The following is a 25,331-nucleotide window of genomic DNA, read 5'->3' as shown; positions in this document are numbered from 1 at the left end:
TAGCACCACTTCCCTTTGGCAAGGTAAGAACTCCATGAACATTTTTTTTCTCTCAAAACCAGTAACACCTGGAATTTATTTGACTAAGGGGGCAATATGTCTAATGCAAGTATTTACACTTCAGCCTGTCACTCTTTTGGTCACAGCAACCCCTATCCAGAGAATGATTAACCTCACTGGAATCAAAAATAAACCAGATAACCACGCCCTAAAATGCATCTTTTTATAATTGCTCTAAACAGAGCTCTAGAGTAACAAGGCAGCTGAAGGGTGTTTACAGTATAACGTCCAAAAGTAAATGAGATATTTTACACCAGGTTTCCTGCGTTCCAAGCTGTGTCACACCTTTTTCTGCAAGATGAAGGACCTCATTAAGAGATTTGTCTTGCATGAAAATATTTTCTTGATGTTACTTTGCTTTAACACAAAACCTATCCTATTAAGGTTTCTGTAGTTCTAGGAAACAATCCTGTATTTCTTGCCATAAAACCATTCTTGTTGGTCAACACACCGTCTGTGCTATGTACATCATGCTTGGGGGTATGACCTGCTGTTAGCAATCACACGAATGCCAAACAGGGAAACTAAACAACCTCTTAAATGATACCGAAATTCCTCACATTATATAGTGTTAAATTATCTCAGTTGATTTCTTCAGAGCTCAGGGAGTGCATCCCTAGCTTTCTACCCAGCTGGATCCCAAGTCTCTTTCACAGTCACTGTCCCACAGCACAGTCCCTGTTGCTGAAAACATCTTGCCCTTTTACTCTTAGATCTGTGACTTCTAGCGAAGTAGATCAGCTCTGCCTCACAGAAACATGGAGACACTGACACGGGTGCTTGGAACCTCTGTAAGGTTCAGAAAACGATGCCTCACTACCAGTCCTCTCTTCATTTTCTACAGCTTCCTTCTGTCCACTCTTCTTCAACCCTTTTCTGGGGCCCTATCAACCCAACTCCTTCCTCTCCATTCTGCTTTCACGCCCTGCGTTGTACTTACACCTCTGCTCTCTCACACAGGTAAGTTAACACTGCCCCATTTTAGTGGGATCATTTTTCACCCGGTCTTGCTGCTCTCCATTTCTCCTTTTACTTCATTTTCAAATGCCACCTGTGAACTACTCTCCTAATTTCAAGCTCTGAAATCAGCTTCAAATCCACCTCCTTTACTCAAAAAGCTCTCATACAACCCCAGCGACCCAATTCCGACATGAGCTAAAAACCAAAGCTCTCCTTGCCCCCTCCCCCCCCGACACGGCCACCTGCCCGCGACGTTAAAGGTCCTTTTTCTGCAAGTTTCCACTATCTCGATGGCAGCGATTTATGACAACTAAAACATTTTATTATTTCCTTGCTGCTCCTCGCGGGACACCTGCGGTCCCCAGCAGGCTGGGGCGGCGGCACGGGACTTAGGGCTTTATCGAGGTGGTGGCGATCAGAGCTCCAGAAGGGCCCCAAGCGGGGTGACTTTCCCGTCGCCTCCCTCACAGCGCTGCAGGGAAAGCAGAAGGAAATGCCTCCCTGCCCCGGCCACGACCGGGCAGCGGCCGGCCCGAGCGCCGCGGACCTGCCGGCCGCGCCCTCCCGGTCGGGGGCCGGGCTGGGCCGGGCCGGGCGGCGGCTCCGCCCCGCTGCGGGGGCGCCCGCGCCGGCACAGGCGGCTCCGCTGGCCGCGCTGACGCCGGCGGCGCTGGAACACCTGGAGGGGCGGCGGCGCCTGCGGCTCGGCCCTTCCCTCCCCTTCCCTTCCCTCCGCAAGGTGAGTGCGGGAAGGGGGGGCTCGCTGCTCTCCAAGCCGGGGCCGGGCGGGGAGAGCTGGTGCCGCGGTACCAGCGCCGGGTGGGCGCCGCCTTCCCCGCGGGCAGCCCGCTCGGGGCGAGGGAGGCGGCACGGCCGCCGGGCCTGCGGAGCTGGTGCCCGTCAGCGCTGTGTCCGCGGGCGGACCTGTTCAGAGCGAAATTTCCGAGGCGCAAGATGGCATCTGTCCCTTCTTTTGCCTTGTGTTCCCCCTCCCGCCGTGCGCTCGTCTCGCCATGATTATTGCATTTATCCGTTTGTGCCTCCCGTACATCCTCCCTGGCGCTGTGCCCGCTGGAAGCGGGGAGGGAAACGGCCGCTTCTCCTCGGCGGTTTCCGGCTCGGCTGCCGGGCTGAGGCGCAGGTTGCCGGCTGCGCTCCGAACCCTCCTGGGACCGGCCGGGTGGAGAGGGGTGGCAGGACATCCTCTGGTCAGGTAATGTCAGATCTCCAACCAGCACCGAGGCAGTAACAGCTGGTGAAATGGCAATTCAACAAGCCCACATTTACGGTTGAAAGCTTATAATTTGTGAAAGGTTCATCTTGGTAATCAGATTTATTTTACATCCATCCACCTGACCCATGAAAGCTGCCATAGTCTTTCAGAAGAAAATATAAAAATCGGATATTACTTGAAAAATCAGGTCAGTTTTTAGTAGCAGAAAGGGGTGAAGGGCACTATGCTATTTGTCAATATCATTATGTATATATATGTTCAGTGCCATATGTAAATAAGTCTTCTGTTTTCACACTGTTTTGTGTAAAGCTGATAGCCTCAAGGATCTGTGTGACCCCTCTTAAAGCAGTAATTCAGGCCTGCCTTAGCTCAGAGGTGTAAATGTGAAATTGGTAATCTCACAATTACATCCTTTAATACCCTGCCACCAAGTTACATTGTGGTAGTATTTTGGAAGCTCAGCATTGGAGTTGTTCTTCTGTTTGGTTGTTTGTGATATTTTCTCCCTGCCTACAAGTCTTGCTTTAAGCCAAGATGACCTTTTATTTCCATTAAACACCTGCTTGTTTGCTTTTGTTCTCCCCATGTTTAATTGTGTTATCCTCGTTCTTTTGGTTTCTGAATAGATTTTATTTAATTTGAGTCTCAGAAAGCAGCTGTGGCCCTTGTTTCACAGTAGACTTCTTGGAAATAAACTGTCCTTGTGTTTTGCTCTAGCAGACTCTTTTGAGGACAAAACTGTTTGATCACTTTCCCAAACTGTTGGACATAGAAAACAGTGAGCTTGATTTTGGTATCTGTAGTGCAGGTGGCATTTGGTTATAGTATTTTGTCTGATTTTTTGGTAATCCACTCTTTCCACTTTGTCTATCCAGTGCTCTCAAAGAGAGAGTGGAAGAACCCCTTCACAGTGCTGTCTGGCACAGATCTAGAAATAGTAGTTCTTACTGGTACTTAGCATGATGACCAGCAACACTTTGTTTAGACTTTAGCAGGTTTTTTTTTTAACTGCTATTTGAACAGACTGTTGGTTTAAACTTAGTAATAGTTTAATGTTAATACCACTGAAGGAGAAATTTAGTGTCAAGCTGCAGAGAACTTCTGGGTAGTGAACTGCCATAACTGGTATAACCAGTCACCTTTTGCACATGGCAAATTCTACTGAAAGATAGTGCGGTGGTTAAATAGTGCCAAACCTCAGTCTAAATGAGTTTCTAAAGTTTCTTCACTGTCAGAAGGTCACGCATGAAACGTTTCCAGAAAGGTTCCAGCACTTTACTCATGTGTCTAGATGGTGGTCAGTGGAATTTGCTTCCTTTTCAGCTAAGAAAAAAAATGCATTTTAGATAATGGTGCTTGCTTCTATTGTGTTTGTTGGAGTTGAGATTCAAATATGATCTGCAGATTTGCAGATTCAAGAAGACCAGTTATAAGTTTATGGAAGGGGGAGGTTTCACTAATATTTTTCTTGTAGAAGTTTATATTAATGGGGGGTGAAGGGATCACATAGTGCAAAGTAAAATTTCTGTTTAACCCTACTACAGAATTAGGGGGTTTTGTCCTGGCTTAGTAGAGTTTCAAGGCCAACCATCTTGCCAGTTCATCTCTGTTATCCATACTTTACACAGTTGTTAAATTGTTCTGATGATTTCCCACATAATCTTTTCTTGAAGAAATTAATAATAACAGCTCTTTTCAGTCTTCAGCTGGTGTTGAAAGTTATTGGTACGAGTTGGCAGAAAAAGAAATGTGCTAATATCTCATACAAACAAGAAGACAGAAAATGCTCTCAAAGACTTTTTAATACTTTTCAAAATCGCTTCCAAGAGTATTGCTCTGTATTTTATTCTTCAAGATGTTTTGCTGCTTTTAAACCATAAAATCACTCTGGAGACAAAATTATGCCACATGATGCAGAAGCATTAAAAGTACAAAAGCCCAGAGAGTGAAGTTTGTTAGAGAAAGAACCAAACAGTCAAGAACAGTAGAAACGTTTGACCTTTTAAGTGTTGCTAGTAATAACAGTCTCACAGTACTTTTTCCTGTGGCTATTGTTAGCCACAGCAAACTGAGGGGCATTTTGACCGGTTATGCAATTGCTTGCGTCAACCTGGAGAACTGTCTGTACCAAGTCACTGAAACAGCACTTGGGTCCATCTTGCAAGTAGCTTCACAGGGATCACCACTGCTCTAGGAGTGTGTCAGGATATTACTGAGCACAATAATATGAAAGTTGAGTGGACTGTGTGTCTGCTGAGAATATATAGCCCACACTGATGGTGTTTACTCAAAGGGCGGTGCAAGGAGATCGCCTGGTATTGTTGTTGCTGTGCATGCTAAGGCTGTTTTGTTAATTGAATCTCTTATCCACAGATGTGAAAAAATCTCCAAGGGAATCTGGAGAAAATTATTTTCTTGTGTTCCCTCCTCCAGCATTGTTTCCCTGTGGGTATAAATGTCATTGCCGTCTGACTTATGAGTGGATAAAAAGACAGGAGGGAGTCCGAAATGTGAGAAGGTTGACTGCACCAGCAAATAGGGTATCTAAATAAGAGAGCCATTAGTTTGAAGTTCTAAAGCCTTATATGTCTGTATGTACTATACTGTACATGAAAAAGTAGTTCAGGATTTTTTTTTGTTCATTCACTATTTTTCCCATACTTTTGCAAAAGGAAAGTTTCCCAATATTAAAGACTCTACACTGACTACAGGTAGAGTGCGTTTGAAAAACTATCTTGTCTCCTATAATCTAGGTACAGTGCATGTTCCATATGATATTTTGTTTATTAATATTCAGCTATTAAGTTTATGAATAGTGATTCTTAAACTAAGAGAACAAATGTGTATTACAAAGCAATTTGATAGTCATCTTGAAGAAACAAAGTGAGGCTGCATTTAGAAAAAAGATTAAATACTGTGTAGTAAATATCCCCAATTTTGCTCATTTGCAGTGAGCTTAGACCTACCGTCCAATGACTTATACTCAAATAATTCTTCCATAAAATGAATGTAGTACTTGCAATGCTTACTTGGTTGTCTCACTGTTCTCCACAAATATAAGTGGAACACTTTACTAGTGAAGTACAAGATGTTATCTGAGGGGAAACTGATACTATGTACTGTCCCTTCATTATTCCACAATAAGCAGTTGAAAAATCAGTATAATCTAAATAAGGAATTTAAAATTAAATTTTTGTGTGATTAAATATCTCTGTGCAAATGATAAAGTTCTGTGTCCAAATGAGCTTATCAAGAAAGTCTGTTGTTTGCCTGTCAATCATGCAGTCTACCAGCATTTATTTGAAATATTTTGTTCTGAGACTACATGTACATGTTGTGACTTCATGTGCCATTCTTATCAATGTCTTTGAGAATCCACTGAGTTTAGGAATTTTTTTGTTGTCAACTGTTTAAAAAACAACCAAAAAAAAACCCCCAACCCAGTTCCAAGGGCATCACTTATGCCTGTAAGTTTGACCTGATAGCTTTTGGAATAATATGACAGATATATAGTACCAGATAGACATAAAATTATTTTTTAGAGAGGAATGCTAACTGTTGAGTCCTTGCACTTTGTGGTGGCAAAAATAAGTTTAAAAAACATGTTGACAGTGCCAAATTTCTGTTTTTTCAGGTTGGCTAAAAATTACTTGTAACCTTTCAAGTATTGAAAGCCAGAGTGAGTGGTTAACATGGATGGATACTCTTTAGTTCTTGGTGTAAGGGAGCAATAAACTAAGTGTAAATTTGTCTGCCACTGGTATCCATCAGAGTTGGGAATAGAAAAATAAAGACTAAACGTTATCGTAAGAAACATGGCCCCAGATATCACCCTTTTTTTAGACTACACCAGAAACTTAAGTAGAATAATTTCCCACATTAATTGTGTATTCTGAAATTAGAAGTATGACAACTGTGTTTTGGAAGAAAGTAACTCTTACGGTACTCTCAGCAATTGATGTGACCCATACTTGCCCTACAGAGAGTATTAAATAGAGTCAGTGTAAAACTGAGTGAAAGACAGGTGTCAATAGTACTGCTGCTCCTTTGGTTGGATGTACTGTGTGCAGACAGGTGCGTTGGTAGTGCTACAAAATGACAGAAAGAAGACCCAAAACATTCAGATTTCTTCATGCCTTGTATATGGTTTCTTACAGTGCAAGTCTCTCATCATGCAGTCTTAGTCATTTAGGATACCTGCTGGTATTAGTGTGGTTTGTTCTCCACACAGTTTACTAGCTTGAAAAACAAAGGTGTGTTGTATTGGATCAAATTACCTCCTTGGAGAACAGACTCCAATTTCTCTGCTACTTCTGTTGTTTTAAGTATATGCTTGGGATTTTTCTGCGTGTCAAATTTGGCAGGGGTAGGGGGCATGGTAGAGTAGGTTAATTCTTTGGGGTTTTTTAATTCTTTGCAGGATCAAGAGAAATTAATAAATGAAATTGAATAAATGAGTAGTTTTCTGGGGTATCTCAAAGACCTTAGTAGAGAGGAGAAGGAAATGACAGAAACATAATGGTGTGTATTCCAGAAGTGTTTGTAGTGAAAGAGAAAATCGATTCCAGGGGACTTCATGGGATGTGGCCATGTCCCAAGGATGGTGTTACTCAGTATGCTGCTGAATTTTTATTTTTTTTTCAATGATTCACCAGACCACCATGAAATCCTAGCTCTAAAAGGAGGGGAATAGAGCAGTGGTCTCCCAGCAGGATTTATCTTTGTAGTTCAGGTGCCTAATGCAAAAAGCGTAATTTCTGTGTGTGCATAGCACAGTGGTGAGGCTCTGGCTGAGGTGCTCAGTGTTACTCTTTGGAGGTTGTATTCACTATCTGTACAGGGACTTAGTCCTGGGAGGCTTTTATGGTAATTTAGGCACTAAAGTTAGATAATTGCAGTCAAACAGGATGATTTTTTTTCCCCTCTCAGCACCTCCCAGGTGTATGAATATAGCAGGAGCCTTCGCTGTGTAACAGATGCCATTTATCCTGTGCTTCTTTTAAGGATGTATGAAATTCTTTCTAGGTGTCAATCCCTGAAACAGACTGAAAGAGTAATTCTGTTGATACTGCAATCTTGTATTTCTTCTTCTGAGAACTCATGGGTAATCTCCAAGATTGACACTTTCCAGGATAAGTAGCAAAGCTGTGGATCAGTCTGAGACAAAGGATTAGACAAAAAGTTGTAATGGGTGAAGTGCTAATGCAGCACTTACAGACCAATTTACAAACTTTTTCAATTAATAAACAAGTGCATCAGTGAGTAGTCTAACAGAAAAAAAAAGATTCCTGGATTTAAAGTTAAGTATGGATGATTCTGCAGGATTAGAGCATCAATATTGAGAATTAAGAGCTTTAGAGGAAAAATTAAATCTTGTCCTTTGTCATAGATATGGCTTGAACTCTGGATTCATTTTAGCTGAATTAGAGTGGTAGCTATTCTTGTATTTAAAAGTAGGAATATTTCTAAGTCTGTATGTAATCTTTATGCTGAAAGACCCAGACTTCAGCGTTCACTCTTTTCCTGCATTGACAACATGGATAATTCAGATCTATATTCTCTTTTGCTTGGGAAAGGCAAAGTCAAACACCATTTGAAGCTCCTGGTCTGTGTGTTTTTAGGCACATCAAAGAAGATAAAACTGTACCTTTTCTAGTCTTCATCTTGCAGTGAGACTGCATCTTATTTTGCAGACCCATTTACTTGGTTCAGTTTGATCACAGCTTCCAGGGAGCAGAGTGGAAGAGACAGGTTGTCAGCCAAGAGCTGTTGGAGGCACAGATGGCATTGATTCCCTCACCTAGGCACATTTTCTTCCCTTCAAAGTATTTTACATAAATGAAACTATCAGTCTTAACTTTTATATATAGAATTCCTTTTTTTTTTTTTTTTTTTGTTACTTAGCACCATTATACTATTACTGTATGAAAGGTTTCTTAGAATATTATTCATTTTAATAAAACTGTTGATGTAGGTAAGTCAGCTGCAATTTATGATTCTGCCATATTTGAAAGTTGTAAGTATTGCAAGGATTTTAGGATGTGGACAGTCTATTGGGATTTGAGAAGCCACAGAACATATTATCTGATTTGAAAAAACAGCAGACTCAGAGGACAGCTCTGTCAGTGAAAGTGCAGACTCTTCTGTGTGTTTTCATGAACGTATTACCTTCACGTAAGGTTTGCTGAATTTTGCTATGCTGTTTGCTTAGTTCCCTTTCCTTGTTTCTGGATGTATCTCAAAAGATTGTGTTGTTCAATCTACTGCTTTTGTACATAAATGCTTGGTCATCTTTGAATGTTAGATTTGCTCTGTACATCAGCATTTATAAGACTTTTGTAAAGATTTCAACTCATCTCTTTGTTCTGAGAAGCTGTGATTAGATCAACTGTTTTAAGTACAGACTTCAGAGTTGGAAGGTTCTTGTCCAATGCCTCTGGATGCTGATGTTTTTCTAGGTGGTCTGTTGCCCGAGCTAAGAGCGCAGGAAGAGCTATGTAACAATGCTCAGACATGAAGAGATACTTGCATTAGGAGTAAAGTTTTTGTTTGTTGGGTTGGGTTTTAAACTGATTTCCTCATAACCTAGGAGAGTATTAAGATCTGACCTTTACATGCCTTTGGCACATGACACTTCTTACATTTAGACTTGCTGAAAAAGAGAAGTAATGTGAGTGACACTGATATACAGACTTGTTTGTTACCAATGTAGCTGTTGGAGAGAAGGCACTCATACCATCTTGTATGGTGTGAGTGTATACAAGTAGAATCTAAAGATTATTCATGAAGTTGTTTAGCTCTTGGGAAACCAGACCACTTATGCTGAAACAAAATGTACTAAAGCTAAAAAAGAGAAGAAAACTTGTACAAATGTGGTACAGAGCATGAGCTACCCTAATGTATACTGCAGTTCAAATCGCACAAAACACCATAAAAGCATTTTCTATTTGAACAGAAAAATGTACATGTTTATTCAAGTGGTCCTGGAGAATATAGAGAATCACAGGATTCTCCATAGGAATAGAAATGCCACTTGTTAATGACGAGTGTCCTCCATCAAGTTTCATTTCAGTGTCACAGCTAATAAATTTCTTAGTAGGATGATGAGTATGGCAGAAATAGCATGAAGTTCTGCGTGCATTCCAGCTGTTACGGCTTCCTGTGGAAATAATTTATGGGTAAGTAGTCTACCACCCAGAGAAACTCTGCCATAGTTGGCTGTTTGCAGGACCATCTTGGTTTCAGCATTTCTTGTCTGTGGCAGAGCAGTACCTGATTTTGGCTGTATTACACCTGAAGCCAGGTGGAGTCTAGAAACAATTCTGGTGTATTTCAGTGTCCGGGCTGTGCCTGTCTTCTCTGGCATCAGTCTGCAAAAAGGATGGCTTGTGGAAAATGATGCTGAGGCTTCTTGGTGCCTCAGAAACACCTGCTAAGGATTTTCAAGGTTTTGGCAGGGCTTGTGACTCCACCTGGTTCTGTATGGGAATGAGTCTTTCAGCTCTGTGGTCCCTTGTGTTCCAAGCAGACTTGTTATGAATAGAGCCTGCTCAGGTTTAGTGCTTAAACTGAGGGTAGCATCACTCTCTTTCAAAACGGAGAAGCACTCGCAAAATTACTGGAGCCATGAGTGGACTTCTTCAGGAAGCCTCGGATCCATCACTGTGCAGTATTATGCGTGGGTTTGTGTACACCTGTAATGTGGCACTGCTTTCTCTGGTGTGAATAAAGCAGGTGTGTTTGTTTCTGAAACCCACCCTCTCATCTAGAGTATCCCTCCCTTTTGTTTGTCAAGATAAAGTCTGTTGTGGCAATGACAATAACTCTTTATTGTCAAATATCATGGAAACTTCCCAATACAAATGCTTTCCTACAGGGAGGTGATTTTTTTTTCTTTGGTTAATCATTGTCAGCATAATACTATTTATTGAAACTTTTATCTTTTTTTTGTTTGTTTTAATACACTGAGAAGAAAAACAAGCAAAAAAAAGTCCTCTACATCAACTCCTTGTGGCAAGTAAAGCTTATTTTTATATCTAAAACTGTGTGATAACATGGGTTAATTTTAAATTTGACTACAATTTTTGGAGCGAGTACTGGTAGATTCAAGTTAGTGTCATGTGCTTGTATTGTAGTCAATTTTGGTAAAGACCAACTGGCTTGTTACTTCTGTTTGGGACATTTGTGTTGTTCTTCAAAAGCATAAGAGAGTTCAAAACTGAAAAGTAATGAGAAGTTATGTGTTCATTCTTGGTATTTCTCTGCAGCCTCAGGGCCAACATTTTGTGACTGTAGGGATTCTTTACATGGCTGTTAAATGTTCCTTTTAAATCTTGGATACTTCCCTGCGCTGTTTCCAGTCCCCTCTTATTAGTATCTCACTTTTTGAGACTAGACTTAGATTTTGGTATTTCTTTTTAAAAATCTCACTGTTTTCAGCTAAGCTATATGCTTTTAATAGTATCCTTTGATAGAGCTGAACCAGTATCTTAACCCTTTTTGGTTGCTGGATCTGGAACAGACAGTAACAGCACATGAAGTAAGAGATTGTATTAATAAATTACGGCCCTGTTAAATTACTGCAAGAGAGACAATTTACTGCACTTTTTTTTTTTTAGCAACTACATTTCTGGTTTTTCAATGCTAGTACTTACTAAGCTGTCTTTGCAAACTGAACTCTCATTTAGGACCAAAAGTCAGCTCCATACAGGAAATAAAACAGGAACAGGGATTGAGTTTGTGTTCTGGGCTGCTGCTTGTTGCTACTACTTAATTACAGCAATCTCCCTGGCATGCTTTTTATCTATACTGTCTAGAACTCTCTGGGACCTTTTTCCCTCCTGGCCTGTTTTGGGTGATATCACATGCTAGGAGCCATTTCCAGCAGGCAGTATAGGTAAGGCTCCACTTAGGTTTCCTTCCACCCTGATTAGCCATAGGACACCATGCCAGCAGGTCCTGTAGCCTCAAACACCTCAAATGCCATCCTGTCACACAGCAGAACAGAGAACACTACTGCATTTTCATACCATGAAAATATTGTCCACTTTGAATGTAAAAATTCCCACAAAGAATATCTTCAGGGCATAAGAGTGCTATGTAGGACCTGGAAGAGTATAACTAAGAAGATTTTAGAATCAAAAGGTGATGTCAGATGTTAAGGAAGAAAGAGCATGGGCTGTAATTGCAAATGACAACTGTTTCACCATGACCCTGTTTATTTTTCATAGGGACCTTGGTTTCCAGGAGAAGCAGGTGGATGTGTGCAGTGAATAAGGTCAGTGCCTTACACCTTTTCCCATAGTCATTGCTTATACTTCGTTCCAAGTAATGTACATGTTACTCCGCCTAGATAGGCTGTTCTTTGCTTCCTGTCAAACCAAGTGTGCTGCTGAATAACTGCGACATGGATGTGTATACAAGCTAAATCCTGTGGTCTTATCTCACTCCCACACCCCCACAGTTGACTTGAAGACCAGTGTGAAAACAGTGAAGTCAAGAACATAAAGGTATTAGAAAATGCGTTCGCAGTGTCTGTGCCAATGTCTCTAGAAGGAACAGCAAAGCAGTCCATTCTGTATCTTGTCTGACTCAATGGTTCTGTAACACAAACAACAATCTGAAAAGATTCTTTCTTCCTCCTTTTTTACCTTACATTTAAACTCTGGTCTGAAGAGAGTTACTAATTTTCTTGTGGTCTCTCCTGCAGTGCTTAAGAGCATTTCACTAAAATTCCAATTCAGGCAAAATTCCTGCTCTGATATAATCTTGCAGTATCTCTTGGAACTTTGCCAGCAAGTATCACAGGTACTGACAGCAGAGAGGTTAGACTCAGGAATCTGAGATTTGGCTCCATTCAGCTCCAAATGGAAGTGCATGTGCTTCATGCTTGCAGGAAGCATCCAGGTTGTTTGCATTGCCTTGTTTGGGTTCCTGCAATCTGTTCCAGTCCCTTTGCCTCTCCAGTGCTAACTACACTGTCTGTATGCAGTACTGTGCTAGGTACATTTCCAACATCATGACTTCCCTTTGTAGCCCCTTTTCTTTTTTACCAAAGTTCAGTTTCAGTGCTGTTACCTCCATAGCTGCTTTTTTCTTTACTGTTTTCTCAGTCAATCAGCTTCATACCTTATTGGAGCTGTTGGTGTATTTATTCTGTGCCTCTACTTACTGAACTTCATTCCCCATCAGCACCACCCATCTCTCTAGCTTCATTTTGGTCTCATCCAGATCCTGCTGCAGTGCCTCCATTCCCATGTTAACCATGTGCCAGTCCTCTCTGAAAGCAGCAGAGGAGAAGCCGGGTGCTTGTTGTTTATGAGTATCTGGCTTGGCTGGTAAATTTGGCCTGGAAGGAGCGTGCTCAGGTACCGGTGGGAAATTTTGTGCATGCCATCTGCAGTGTCCCTCATAGAAAAACCATCTGGCTATTAAATTTCACACCTCTGACTCAAGACATGATGTAACTAGTGTTTTAAAAAATAGGTCAGTGGGATATAGGCAAAAAAAAAAAAAAATTGAATTTTGTTGCTGCTAAAACTTGTAGGAAAAAATTTGACTGAGGGCAATGCCTAACATGGACAATTTTGGCATGCCTCATCAAAAGTCACTGAATTTATGCCTGGTAAATTTGCTTTTGCTTGAAAAACTTGCTAACATAGAAGGATTGGCATCATTGATGGCAGTACTTAAATCCATTTGCAATGGGTTTTCAAGATAATTGTGTGTTACCCAAGGAAGACATTTGGCTCACAGATTGAAGAGTTTTCTTTTGTAATATGGTAAACAAGATGCTGCAGCATAGTAATTTTCTGAGAGAAAAGATACAGGATTTCTAGTGTTTTACTTAAAAATCACAGATACTTGTATTAATAATTTCTTATTTAGGTGTCTGAAGAAAACAAGAATCATGGAAGGTCATAAATAGTAAGCATCTTGATAATTTTTTTTTATTCTAAAGAGCTAATAGTGTTTGGTGTGTTGACTTGTTCAGTTTGTTTATCAGTCTCATAATTCAGGAATCTGTATTATTCTCAGCACTTTTTCTAATCTTTTTGTGACCTTATATTAGTAGCTAATTTTTAGTCCTTGCATTATGCCCCCACAATTTCTGGTGACCTCAGCTGAGGTAGCTCTCAGGGCTGGTTAAAATCAGATGAGTTATGGTAGTTTCACTTCTGAAATGAGATCTCAGTTTTTTTCACTGCTGTAGCAGAAGTCAAAGCACACAGTTAGCCAGGCAGCTAAGGCCTTTATAATATCTTGTGAGAACTTTGATGGGTATTTTTAATTATGATTAAAGTAATGCTATTTTTATTAAACTCATAATACAGGAGGATTTTTATTCATTAAGGGCTTTAAATTTTGTATTTTAAACGTGCAGCATATATCAGGTCAATATAATTTTCACCCAACTTGATAGGCTGTCTGTTGTCAGTATGTATAGTGGCTTTTTTTATACAGAATTCCAAATAAAGCATGGTATATTTTGTACTTTTTTTTCCTGTAGCCCCAAAGACCTTTATTTTGATTAATAAATGAAATTATTGGAACTAATATTTATGTAGATTTAAATGGATAAATATCTTTGCATTTCAAGTTTGGTGAAGAAGCCATGAATTGTTCTATATAAGTGCTTTTTTAAATTATGTCTCTGCTCACTTCCAGTTTAATTTATTACCATCTCTTTGGTAATTAAGGCATTTTCATCTAACTTACTGATTAAAAGTAACTAAAGCAAGTAATATAACCTGTGAAAAAAAATTCCTTTTCCTGTTAAACTGTGTCACTAGTGATTGTATAGAGTAGATGTCATACCCTTTTGGGAATATGTACCAACGGCTTGTTTTTTCAGAATGGCTGTATTGCTTCACAGCAAATATATAGATATAGGTGCATATAATCAGAGGGTCATAGGATGATTGAATGACCTGGGTTGGAAGGAACTTTACAGCTGATCTGGTTCTAACCCCCACCGCCACGGGCAGGGACACATGTGTCAATACATGACTTGATGTGTATGTTGGGTCTGAAGATCTTTTGGTCTTCCACACTTAAATAGTGTGGAATATGGAATTTATATATTGCACTTTTTATTAGGTCTGCTACAGGAATGCAGAATTATTTCAGTGAAAACTAATCCTTGAAAGCAAGGTTACCTGTTAAACACCCACAGTTGTCATGTAGTCAGTTGTATAGAGGGACATGTGAGATATCAGTCTTTCACATAACATGCTCAAAAGAGATGAGCATTCTTATAATTGTTTTTTTTTTATTCAATTACAAAAAAGGAGGGCTAGAAGTAGTCTAATCCCATTCTTAAAATGAGCTGTGTCAAATCCCAACAGTGCTGAAATGGCATGAAAATTGTTACCTGCTTAAGCAACTCTACTAGTTCACTTGAAACTCTCCCATTAATTATACAAAATAAAAAGTTAATTCCATGGGCTATAAATAATTTCCTAATGCATCAGGAAGAATTCTTTGAAGCTGTTTATCAGGCAGTACTGCATGGTTAAGATATTCAAGTTGAAATCAGTGTATTATTTTTCAGAGAAGGATGGGAAATACAGTAATTTAGTTGCTTTGTTATTAATGCATAATGAGGAACTGCATGTTAGAATATATGTGTTAGCATGCAAATGCAATATTTTTAATGGAAATGTATTAATTGAATGTGTTAGACTTATTTTTAAAGCTTCCAATTGAAGTTTTAAATTTTGTTTGTTAATATTCTAGCAACTATCCAAGAGAATTTTATGATCAATATGCTCAAAGCCAAGAAAAATCTGTGGTCAATAAAATGCAACAGAAGTACTGGAAAACAAAACAAACCCTTATAAAAGTTACAGGAAAAAAGGAAGATGAACATGTTGTGGCTTCAGATGCAGATCTGGATGCAAAACTAGAGGTTTGTAATTTTTACATAATGTCTGTTCTCTGTTTGTTAGTTTTTAAAGGATTTTCATTTCTACCAAACCTTTAATACGTGTGCACATAGGATATAATAACATAGATACATTTTTTATAATTTTCATGTAATATCTGTTCCAGATTCTGACAAATCAGAAGATTTACATAGGTAAATTCAGGGAATATAGGGGAATTTTTTAACACAAAACCCTATGTCTGTATAAATTTATTTGGAACTTAACATATCTCAGATTTATTTTCATGTTTTAGAGACAGATTTTCTCCTTTGTTAGCATGGGAGTCAGGAGTCCTTATCCTTTGCCTATGTCAGTTTAAGATGATTTGTTTTGGTTTTTTCCTAATAGTATTTTATTGAGCGTACAAATGACAAGTATAAAATACCACATGTACCAGAAAAACATGCAGTATGCCCAGGAGCAAGGTGCAAAGTGCATTCTACTTTGAAGGTTTTGAGCAGATTAGTGGGCTCTGACATGTCCAAAACAGGAGCTTCTGAAATTCTGTAAAATAAAACCAAGAGAAGGAATCCTGCTGTGTGACAAATACAGTCCTACTGGCAGTATCCTCAACCCCACTGAGGCAAAAGAAAAGATTAAAGTTTGTTGGAACTCAAAATGTCTCTTAGACATTTTTAGAGGTTCTAGGCTTTGGTTAGAAGCATTTTAGACTTTGGTAAGTAGTTGAAAATAGCTGTGATTTTGAGTTTGAGCTGTGGAATGAGTTACTAACTTTAAAAATAAAACAAGCGGTTACAGAGGGTTAGATGGTATAGTAAAAGTAGTTATAAATTAGAGGGGAAAATTTTTTAGTATTGTATAAGGGGGTTTTAACACCTGTATAGGGGGTTTTATTTTGTATAGGGGGGTTAGGAGTTTTAAGATGGAGGAAAGTAGGCCTGATCTTGTTTTTCTTTCTTTTTTTTCTTTATTTCTATGTTTTTGGTGATGTTGGCACTTATAGATTGGTTTAGAGTAGAAAAGCACATTATAACATAGGTAGTAGGTATTAAGGAAAATCTGTAAACATATAACACGTAATATATCATATAAAAGATAGCAGCAGCCCTGGGCGGGGAGAGAGACGACAGAGACACCAGACAGTGAGGTTGTCAGGAGAGTGTGTGTTTCTGCCTAGGCAGCTGACTAAGGCAGCTGCAGCGAGTGAAGATAATCTTTTAGATAACTAGCAATAAATTACCTTAAAACTGAACAACAAGAGGCTGCAGAGTTTTTCTTTAGAAATAAAAGTTAGAAGAAAAACTTTACCACCACACAAAAGCCCCAAATCAATCCCAAAATTCTCACAAAAGTTCTACAAAATGAAGACCTAGAATGGCTTTGAGACAAAGCAAAAAATCAAGGGTGTATTAGGAAGTGTAATAACCCAGTTAATGTCCATTGTTTGTGTTGTTTTCTTATGTGAGGGTGAATGTTTTGCTTTACTGGCTTTCTTGCAGTTTCTTAAAAAAATATTGACAGGATTCTCAGTTTATTTGGGTTTTAGCTGAAATACAGTAGGCTGTAGTACAACAGACAGAAGAATAGCAATAACTTAGCACCCGGTGATTCTGCTTACTGAGTCTTCACCATGGGTTATAAATCAAGAGTATTGATGTAAAACAAGCTGGAAGTATGTAACAATATTTTATAAATACATACCATGAGTTTTTACCATGTCTACATCAGGAAGGATGTTTTGTTAGCTCAAGTAGGATTGGAAATAGGGGAACTTGTGTTCATAGCAGTGCAATAAGCATGTTTTGGACAAATTCTCATCTTCAAGTCATAATCCCATTTTAAAGGACAAGACCTGTGTAAATTTGTAGTCAAGCAGTCTTAAAAGAAGGAACTAACTGTGTGCCAGTGGTCTATTTTACTTCTAGCTGTGTAATGCATGATATGGTAGAGTTAGATTTAAGTTGTAGGCTGGAGGTTTCTAGAAACAGATTTGTACATCTTCATATCTATACAAAGATACCACCTAAAAAAAAAAAACCAGCCAACACAAGTCATTTGGTTAACTACCAATGGTGTAGATCTGTTTCCAAAGTTATTATTTTCTTTATTTTCCTTCTGTAAAGTTATGAGTGGTCAGTCTTTAGTTTCAGTAAAAAACTTAATTAAAAGAAGAGCACAATTGATAAGGCAATACCAGAAATATTGCTCATTGTTCAAGAAGAAAAGAATGGTCCCTAATAATTTCTGCAAAAAATTGAAGTCTATCTTGTATTTTATTCCTCAGTGTTTCTTGCATACATTTCACAATTTTTTGTGTTTTGTTTCAATATCAGCTGTTCCATTCTATTCAGAGAACATGTATGGAGTTGCTGAAAGCAATTGAACTGTATCAAAAAAGGATTTGTTGTAAGTATGATCAAACACAGTAGTTAAAATGATAAGAAGGTCTGCATTATGGAATCATTGAACAAATGAAAAGGTAAAAATGAAAGTGGGGAACTACTAGTTTCATCCTATTCAAAAGTAAAGATAATGTTCCTTGCAGACAGCTGAATGCAGATTTAGTTATTTGTTTGAAGATTTCCCAGTTCAGAAGTTTTATGTATTGATATAATGCAGTGACAGCAGTAATGACTGGAGAAAGCTTTCTTTAATTTTTTTCCCATGATTTGGTTGACTTGTTTAAATTCAAAAGTATCTTGTCTAGGAATCATAACTCCGTTCTAAACAGTCTTAGTGTTTTGTTTTGCTTTTTTCTTAATCAGGATTGCTGATGAAGAATTTTTGGCTTATTACTAGTTTTATAATTAAGTAATCTATGCTATTATGATGAATTTGATAATGCTGATTTGATTGTGAAAACCATACAATAATTAGTGACAGTCATTAGTGAGAGATGGGGGACCTAATTTGGGATGTTTCAAACAGCAAGTTGTATTAAATGTCCTCTAAAGGTTCTCTGCAGTCCATATTGTTTGATTTCTGGCCTGAAGGAGAGACTCCAGCTATGAAATCATCTTCCAATTTACTCTCTTTTTCATGAATCTTACACATTTTCTCTATCTTTTCATTTTTCTTTATCCAAAGAGAGTCAGAGATGTTGTTTCACAATCAGGAGGTAAAATTGAAATACAGAATAGTAGTGTATCGAGTTAAAGAACTGGCAAGTGAAAGCTGATGGAAATATTTGCATCAGATGCAGATGTGCATCTTCTGCCAAAGAATGCTGAGTCTGCATTTGAGTTGACTGTTGCCATTTTGGCAAATGGGAAGAGGACTTCAGGAGATCATCTTTCATTGTTTTAGGCCATTCTTCCTCTTGGTAGTCGATTGACATTAGTACTATAGGAGATGCCCTCATCTCCTTGTCTTTTAAAGTGGCTGTCATGAAATGTTTTTGTTCTCTGAGGTCATGGTCCCAGTTTAGAAGCAATCAGCAATTCAGTGTAAAACCACTTCATCTTCCTGTTTAAAAAATGATCAGTTACTTTGAGGTACATGTGTTTCAGGTAATTTAAATACAGTGTTTGAATTATAGAATGTTCAAGTTGTCAAGTAATCTTGCCAAGTAATTTGAAAGTAAATGTTCTTTAAAATTAAGTACTTGAATTGTCATGTGAAATTTTATGTAGTCAAGCATGAAAAATGGTGAGCAAGAGAAAAGCAAGTGAATGAGTTTTGTTTAGTACAACTTGGAATTAGCTTCAATAAAAGTATCAGCTGAGGCAATCCAAGTAGTAAAAAAGAACTAAAAACCAACCTAACCAAACCAGACAGAACCCAAAAAACCCAACACTGAAAGTTGAATGCAATCAATCCAACTTTTTCTTTTTAAGAAAAAATAACACATTTTTCCTCTTGTCTTTTGGTGCTGATGGAATTTTGTGATTCTTCTTAAGTTTCAAATGAATTAGGTCTTCTGTTTAGTAAATGCAAGAATTCTGTGAAATTATTTATTTTTGCTTTGCCACTTGGACTTAAAGTGACTTAAACTGTTTGCTGCTAGGCCAGTTTTAAAGCTGTTAGGAACCAATCACATAACATTTATATTATAACTCATTTATTTTTTGTTAGTTCTGTCTCAGGAAGAAAATGAATTGGGGAAATTTCTTCGATCACAGGGTTCTCAGGATAAAACAAGAGCAGGAAAAATGATGCAAGCTACAGGAAAGGCCCTCTGCTTTTCTTCTCAGCAAAGGTATATGGGTCAACATTGCTGTCTGATTTGCATAGTACTTGTGATAATGGTAGTTGGTTCACCAATGTCATAATTCATTTGGCCATTTGTAATGTTTGAGGAACCAATTGAGAGGAAAATTATTGATAAAATCTGCTGTACTATTGGCAATATTAGAGACTTCTTGAATTCTGCCTGATGCTTTTTGTCCATAGATTTGCTATGTCTGTCCCCTGCCTGTGCCTGTTCAGCTCAGTAGTTCTAAGGCTGTTCTGGAGCATCTCCATGGCCTCTCCAGCGGTAGGGTTGTAAAGGAGCTGATGTCAGATCCCTCTCTTGTTTGGTGGCAGTTCTCACTCTGCAGAGAAGTGCTGCAGCAGGCTCACTGTGGAGGTGTCTGCTTCCTGCAAGGGAGGGAATGAGTAAGGGAATACTTTTTTTGGGCGTCAAGTTGAGAAAGGAGGAGTCTGAATGCCACCTTCTGCTTGAACTTGAGTGTAAAGTTCCTCTTAGAGAAGATCTTAGATCTCTACGGAGCTCATGTAGCTTGTGCAGATGGACACACAAGCACACTAACACCCGTTATTACCCAGAGTCCTTAATGTCTCACTGACCCAGTGTTTGCTCTAGCAGTTTAAAAGTAGCATTACCTGATGTCATTATAAGTATTGTGATGCTCTTTTTCAAAGCATTAGGACTATGAAAGTATGAAATTCACCATCACTCACAAAGGAAAATTTTATTCCATTATGTTTTATAGGATTTTGGAGGGCTTTTAACTACAGTGATACCTTCTGGCTTTATCTTAACAGTGCAGTTGTTTGGTTCAAAATAAAGCATAGCATACAGAGCACTGAGAATTTCATATGTTTTTTTTGGGCTACAGTTTGGTCATTTTCACCTCCAGTAACAGTCATGACTGGGATCTTTAAGGCACATGTAAGGCACCTTTGAGGAAAAGTGCTGATGACTTGCTTCTTTATGAAGCTTAACTGTTAGTAGAAATCCCAATGCATGTCTACATAAACTAAACTTTCTTTTGGATATCTGGGTAAGAATTTGTGAAAAGAGAAAAAGCATAGTGGAAAAACCAAGTCACATTAAATTCACATATTTTTATAGCTCTTGCCCAGTCCATTTTTAAGGCATCTTTTAAAATAAATTCACATAAAAATAAAACCATTTGTCTTTCTTCTTTTGAGCTATCATCAAACTTTTGTTGAAATTGGGAATGCTTTTATTTATGTTTCATGCTCATAGCTAGCTCAGTAGCTGAGTAGCTGGAGATCAAGATGACAATTCTTGGGATACTGGAGCCAAAATTAGAAATTCTCTTCTGCCAAGGGACTTCCTGGCACATTAAACTATCTCTCTGCTGGTGTGGAGCTGATTGAACCCATTCCAGTGAGCTGCTGCTGGAAACCAAGAGGAAAGTAGAAGCAGCAGGAGGAAGCAAAGCAAGAGGAGTAATCCTGTCTAGTGTTGAGATCCCATTAGGATCTGAAGTGATGGCATAGGGAGGACAACAGTGTCCCCTACTGCCTTTCCAAAGTGTGGTTGTCAGAAAAAACATTTAGATAAATATCTAAATCTTCCAAAAGGTAATGTCCTTCCAAGAAATGTTCCAATTACTTAAAAAAAAAAAAAAAAAAAAAAAAACCACAAAGAAAAACTCAGATAATTATCTACCTGACAGATGACTTATTTATTTACATTTACATTTGAAGACTGTGATACCTTTCCAGTAGTAAATTACCTTTCATTTATAGTTGATAAATGAAACTTGTGAAGAGGAATGGTAATAACATACAAGTGGTCAAACTAAAATACATAGGCACAGTAGAAGAGGTTTATTTTCCACTCACACATGTAATTGAAAAGGTGCTATTTGAACAGGAGGGTTGCAAACACAATATTCATTCAAAATAATTGTTTCATGTGTACCTCCAACCATGTGGTAGAATCATCTGAAAGTACACTGGTACTTAAGTGAACTATGTTGGCTGTGTATATATTTTTTTTTTTTTTGAGTGCTAGTAAACTGTCAGAAGTTGTGTTAATTGTTTGTAGAACAACATATTTAACATGTTGCTCTTGTTCCTCTCTTTCCTTCATGCCTTCCCCCAGATTAGCGCTCCGTGCTCCTCTCAGTAGATTGTATCAAGAAGTGGAGACTTTCAGATACAGGGCCATCTCAGACACCTGGCTGACAGTGAACAGAATGGAGCAGTATCGGACTGAATACAGAGGAGCTCTACTCTGGATGAAAGATGTGTCTCAGGAGCTGGATCCAGATCTTTATAAGCAGATGGAAAAGTTCAGGAAGGTATGAAGTTTCCTCTAGTTTCCTATAAGGGATTGCCTAATGAATGACAATGAAGCATGGTTTTGACTCTTCCAAGGAGGGCATAATTGAGAAGCAGTAAGGATGCCATTTATCCTAACTACTTCTTTGTGGGCTGTAAGGGAAGGCATTTTTTTAGTAGTATATTCAAGTTCAGCATACATCTTTCTAATTTAAATAATATATCTTTTGGAGGAAGGTTATCTAATTTTGAATACTTAGGAGTGATGCCCGAATGACTAATAGAGGAACATATGTCTGCTGTCAGAGGGGGAAGGGAATATTGATTTTTGCAACTAAAAAACAAAACCAGAAGTGCTCTAGTATCTGCTGCTAAATTTTGAGGGCAGTTAAAGACCAACAATTTCAAAATTCGCTATTGTTGGATTTTAGGGAGGAGTTGCAAATCTGGAATGCAGTTCAGCGTGATGCAGTTCACGCTGATGCAGTTCAGTGTGATTCTTTGACAACTGCTAAACACTAAAGCTGCTAAGGAGGCATTCTCCATAAATAGTTTTCTTTCAGTGTCATTCAAGTGTGCCAAACTCCTCCCTCCCAAAAGACTTGCAAAATCACAAGTCCTAGGTGGTAGGCTGCAATTTTGCTACCAGGTGAAAGTATAGAATTTATTTAGGCTCATCCTATCACAGTTCAGGAATGCACATGACACCTTCACATTTTCTAGTGGGACCCTAGAGCCAAGTTTGTTAAAAGTCTATAATGTTCACAGTTGGCTGTTTATAGATTCTGACTATCAGGAAGACTTAGGATCTTAGGTATAACCAAGTGGCTCATGCTTTGAGTAAAGGCAGTAAAAAAATTTACAGAAATTGTGTCATAATTGAAAGCAGAGGTCTAATAACAGAAACTGTATTAAAGTGTACATGTATATATGTATATGGCTTAGAGATAGGTAATGCATAAAAGAGAAAGCCCTGTTAATTGATGGCTTAAGCTGTCTGTAACTGAAAGTATTTGAAGATAAAATATACATAATTATGGATTTTAGAAGCTTGAATAAACCATCCTAACAGGAAAGGACTGGCATTCATCTAACTATGTCATTTTCTGTAAACCAAAGTGGTGACAATAGCAATTAAGAAAGGGATGGAACAAATAGTACCCCAGTTAGCCATCTAATCTTTATTTAATGCTTCAGTACAGGGTATTCCTGTAAGTCTTGTGGCACCAGACATATATTTTATTATGCCCTATGGGAAATGTTTGTAACGGCAAGTTCTTGCAGGTAAAATAATTGGTATGGTCTTGGCCTCAGCTGATTGCTTATGTACATTGTTTGATTTATTAGGAAAACACTTAAAAATGGAATGTTAGAATTAATAAAGCAATACTGGTAATAATCATAGAAAACTGATTTATAGCTTTCTTGCAAAACAAGTGCTGTGGAAAGCATAAATTATATAAATGGCAAAGTAATTAAAATAACATATGGTTTGTGCAGTGAGCTGCTGTAGATAAAAACCTAGATGTGAAATTTTGGACATCTTGAGTTGCTGTGCTTCAAGGTCAGCAAAATAAAACTTTTCTTTTAAGTTCTTACAAAATTTAGTAGCAAAAATGTGGAAATACTAAGTATTTAAAAATATTTCTAGGTCTGAAATAAATTATATTCTGACATAAAAAAAAAGTAGATTCTAAAATCCTGTAGCATGACCTCAAATCGTTAAAAAAACCAAAGTTAAAAGTCTTCTGAACATTTCTCTTGTCCAGCTTGTTGTCAACTCAAAACCTTTCAGTTCACATTGTAATGCAGGGAACAAAAAGCTGAATATTTTGTAGCCAACAAAGTAAAGAAATGCCCCTGGTATCCACTTTCCCACATATCCCATCTGTGCAACAGGCATATCAAACTAGTCTTTGAAGATTTAATGCTTGCAGAAAGTAAACTTTTTGGTTTTTAATTGGGGGGAAAAAATACTGAAATAAAATCCACAGGCATAATGTTCATAGGTAGCTGTTGCTGAGCAAGAGCTAAGTTTCGTTTTAGTGCTTTACATAAATTAATGGTGGATACTGTTCTAAATAATTAACGTATAAGAGTTTTCATTGTCTTTTTTCTATTTTTGCTTGCAGATCTTAATTGTACCATAGTGGGGCAGTGTAATGCTGAGGTTTTAGGCCTTATTTTGGATCTGTAACAATTTAAGAAATCATGCTAGTTTTCTGTTGAGAAAGATGTTATAATTATTCATGTAAGGTTTTTGGTTCTTAAATTTACCATTGCTAGAGAGAAGCATTTTGAACTGGAGCTGCATATTGAGTGATACACCACCAAGTAGTTAGTGAAGCTGATCCTGTCAGAGCACTTGAAAGAAAGTTTTCTTCAGACTTCTGATTGTAAAAATCCAAAGTATTACTTTAGTAATTTTTTTTTTATTTCTAGTAAACAGTGCTAGTTTAATGATCTTTAATGCACGTAGTGCATCAGCAGTATTTACATCATTTAGTTAAAGGACTGTTTTTCAAGTATGTAGCCTTTTATAATATAAACCTTAATGTATCATTATGTATACAGATATGGTACTTGTTTTTGGAGACCAAAGCTAAATCAATCCAGATGGGGTTTTCATACCTTCCCTCAGAATAGCTCAGGCTAAAAGATCAATAGCTGAGTCAGTATTTTCAGAGCTGATAAAATCTGAGTTAAAACACTGACATTTTTGTAGCTCTCTTTCAAAACAATGAGGTACTTGAAAGAATTTTCTAATGCTGTTTTAAGGCGTCAGTCTAAGTATGCAAGACACAGCAACACTACCCCTTTCAGAGTGTCTCAGAACACTGCAGAGCAGCCTTTTTACACTGTTGTTTGAGGATAGCTATGTAATTGTAGCTACTTGAGTCAAACTAGGAAAATAGGTATTTACTTTTCCTCGCAGAGTTCTATAAATGCTATGTAACTTTTTTTTTTTTCTGTTAGCAGTTTTTATTACCAGTCCAGTGCTGTTCTGGTTGTAGAGGTCTTCCATCCCAAGTTCAGAGTTTGAAGTGTTCCTTGAGAGCATCTGAACAGTGCTGTGATATATAGAAGAATTTTAATAGCTAATATCCTTTTACCAAATTCTCCACACTGATCAGGTTTTTTAAAGTTCTTAAATCTGGTATCTTTTATCTGTCTGGAGACTGTACACTCTTACATGAACGATGTTGTAAAAATATAGACCAAATGGCCCAAGTGCTGGTGTCCTCATTCCAGTTCTGAAAAAGTTAAGCTTTTCCATGCATTTTCTGAGCAGGAATGCAACAGTGTGTAAGCAACAGCCTTCCACATGCAGCCAACAGGACACAGGACAGAGTGCTGTTCAGTTTTACTGGGCTGTGCTATCTCAGATGCATGTCCAATTCAATATAGACTGTCTCATCAAACCTGTGCATTTCAGTGCCTAACATCTCTAACTACTAAAGAGTGAGAGCTGAAAAAAGTTGTCATGCTGACCTTAAAGCTAACTATGAGAAAATTACATCTGTGCTATAATAGGTTGTTTATTGTGTTACATTGATAAAGCAGACTAATCCTTTCTATATTTGTTTTTTAACTTCCATTGTTCTCATACTCCTATGCTTCCCCTTCATTCTGAGGCTTGAACCAGTCCTGAAGTATCTTTGTAAATAGCAGTGGCTATGCTGGGCTCCCTGAGACAGGCTGCA

General features: G+C 38.2%; 1 protein-coding gene across 5 annotated transcripts in view; it reads left to right on the top strand.

Moving 5' to 3' along the window:
* Positions 1-1,628: 1,628 nt before the first annotated feature.
* ICA1 (islet cell autoantigen 1) overlaps positions 1,629-25,331 on the top strand; it is a 64,750-nt gene continuing 41,047 nt past the window's right edge. Inside the window, exons 1-7 of one of the 5 annotated variants that reach the window (XM_002197711.6) lie at positions 1,629-1,759; positions 11,485-11,531; positions 13,142-13,180; positions 14,993-15,164; positions 17,478-17,550; positions 19,219-19,342; positions 21,449-21,647. In XM_002197711.6, the coding sequence (XP_002197747.4) occupies positions 13,164-13,180; positions 14,993-15,164; positions 17,478-17,550; positions 19,219-19,342; positions 21,449-21,647 (585 nt within the window). In that variant the 5' untranslated portion in view covers positions 1,629-1,759; positions 11,485-11,531; positions 13,142-13,163. Of the gene's footprint in view, positions 1,760-2,167; positions 2,234-11,484; positions 11,532-13,141; positions 13,181-14,992; positions 15,165-17,477; positions 17,551-19,218; positions 19,343-21,448; positions 21,648-25,331 lie in introns of those variants that run through there. The other 4 variants (XM_012571548.5, XM_030264718.4, XM_072925557.1 and 1 more) reach the window with 4 other exon arrangements.

The sequence above is a fragment of the Taeniopygia guttata genome, chromosome 2 (assembly GCF_048771995.1).
Source record: "Taeniopygia guttata chromosome 2, bTaeGut7.mat, whole genome shotgun sequence".
Taxonomy (NCBI): domain Eukaryota; kingdom Metazoa; phylum Chordata; class Aves; order Passeriformes; family Estrildidae; genus Taeniopygia; species Taeniopygia guttata.
The sequence above is the reverse complement of the archived record's forward strand: the minus strand, read 5'-3'. Positions and strand labels throughout refer to the sequence as shown.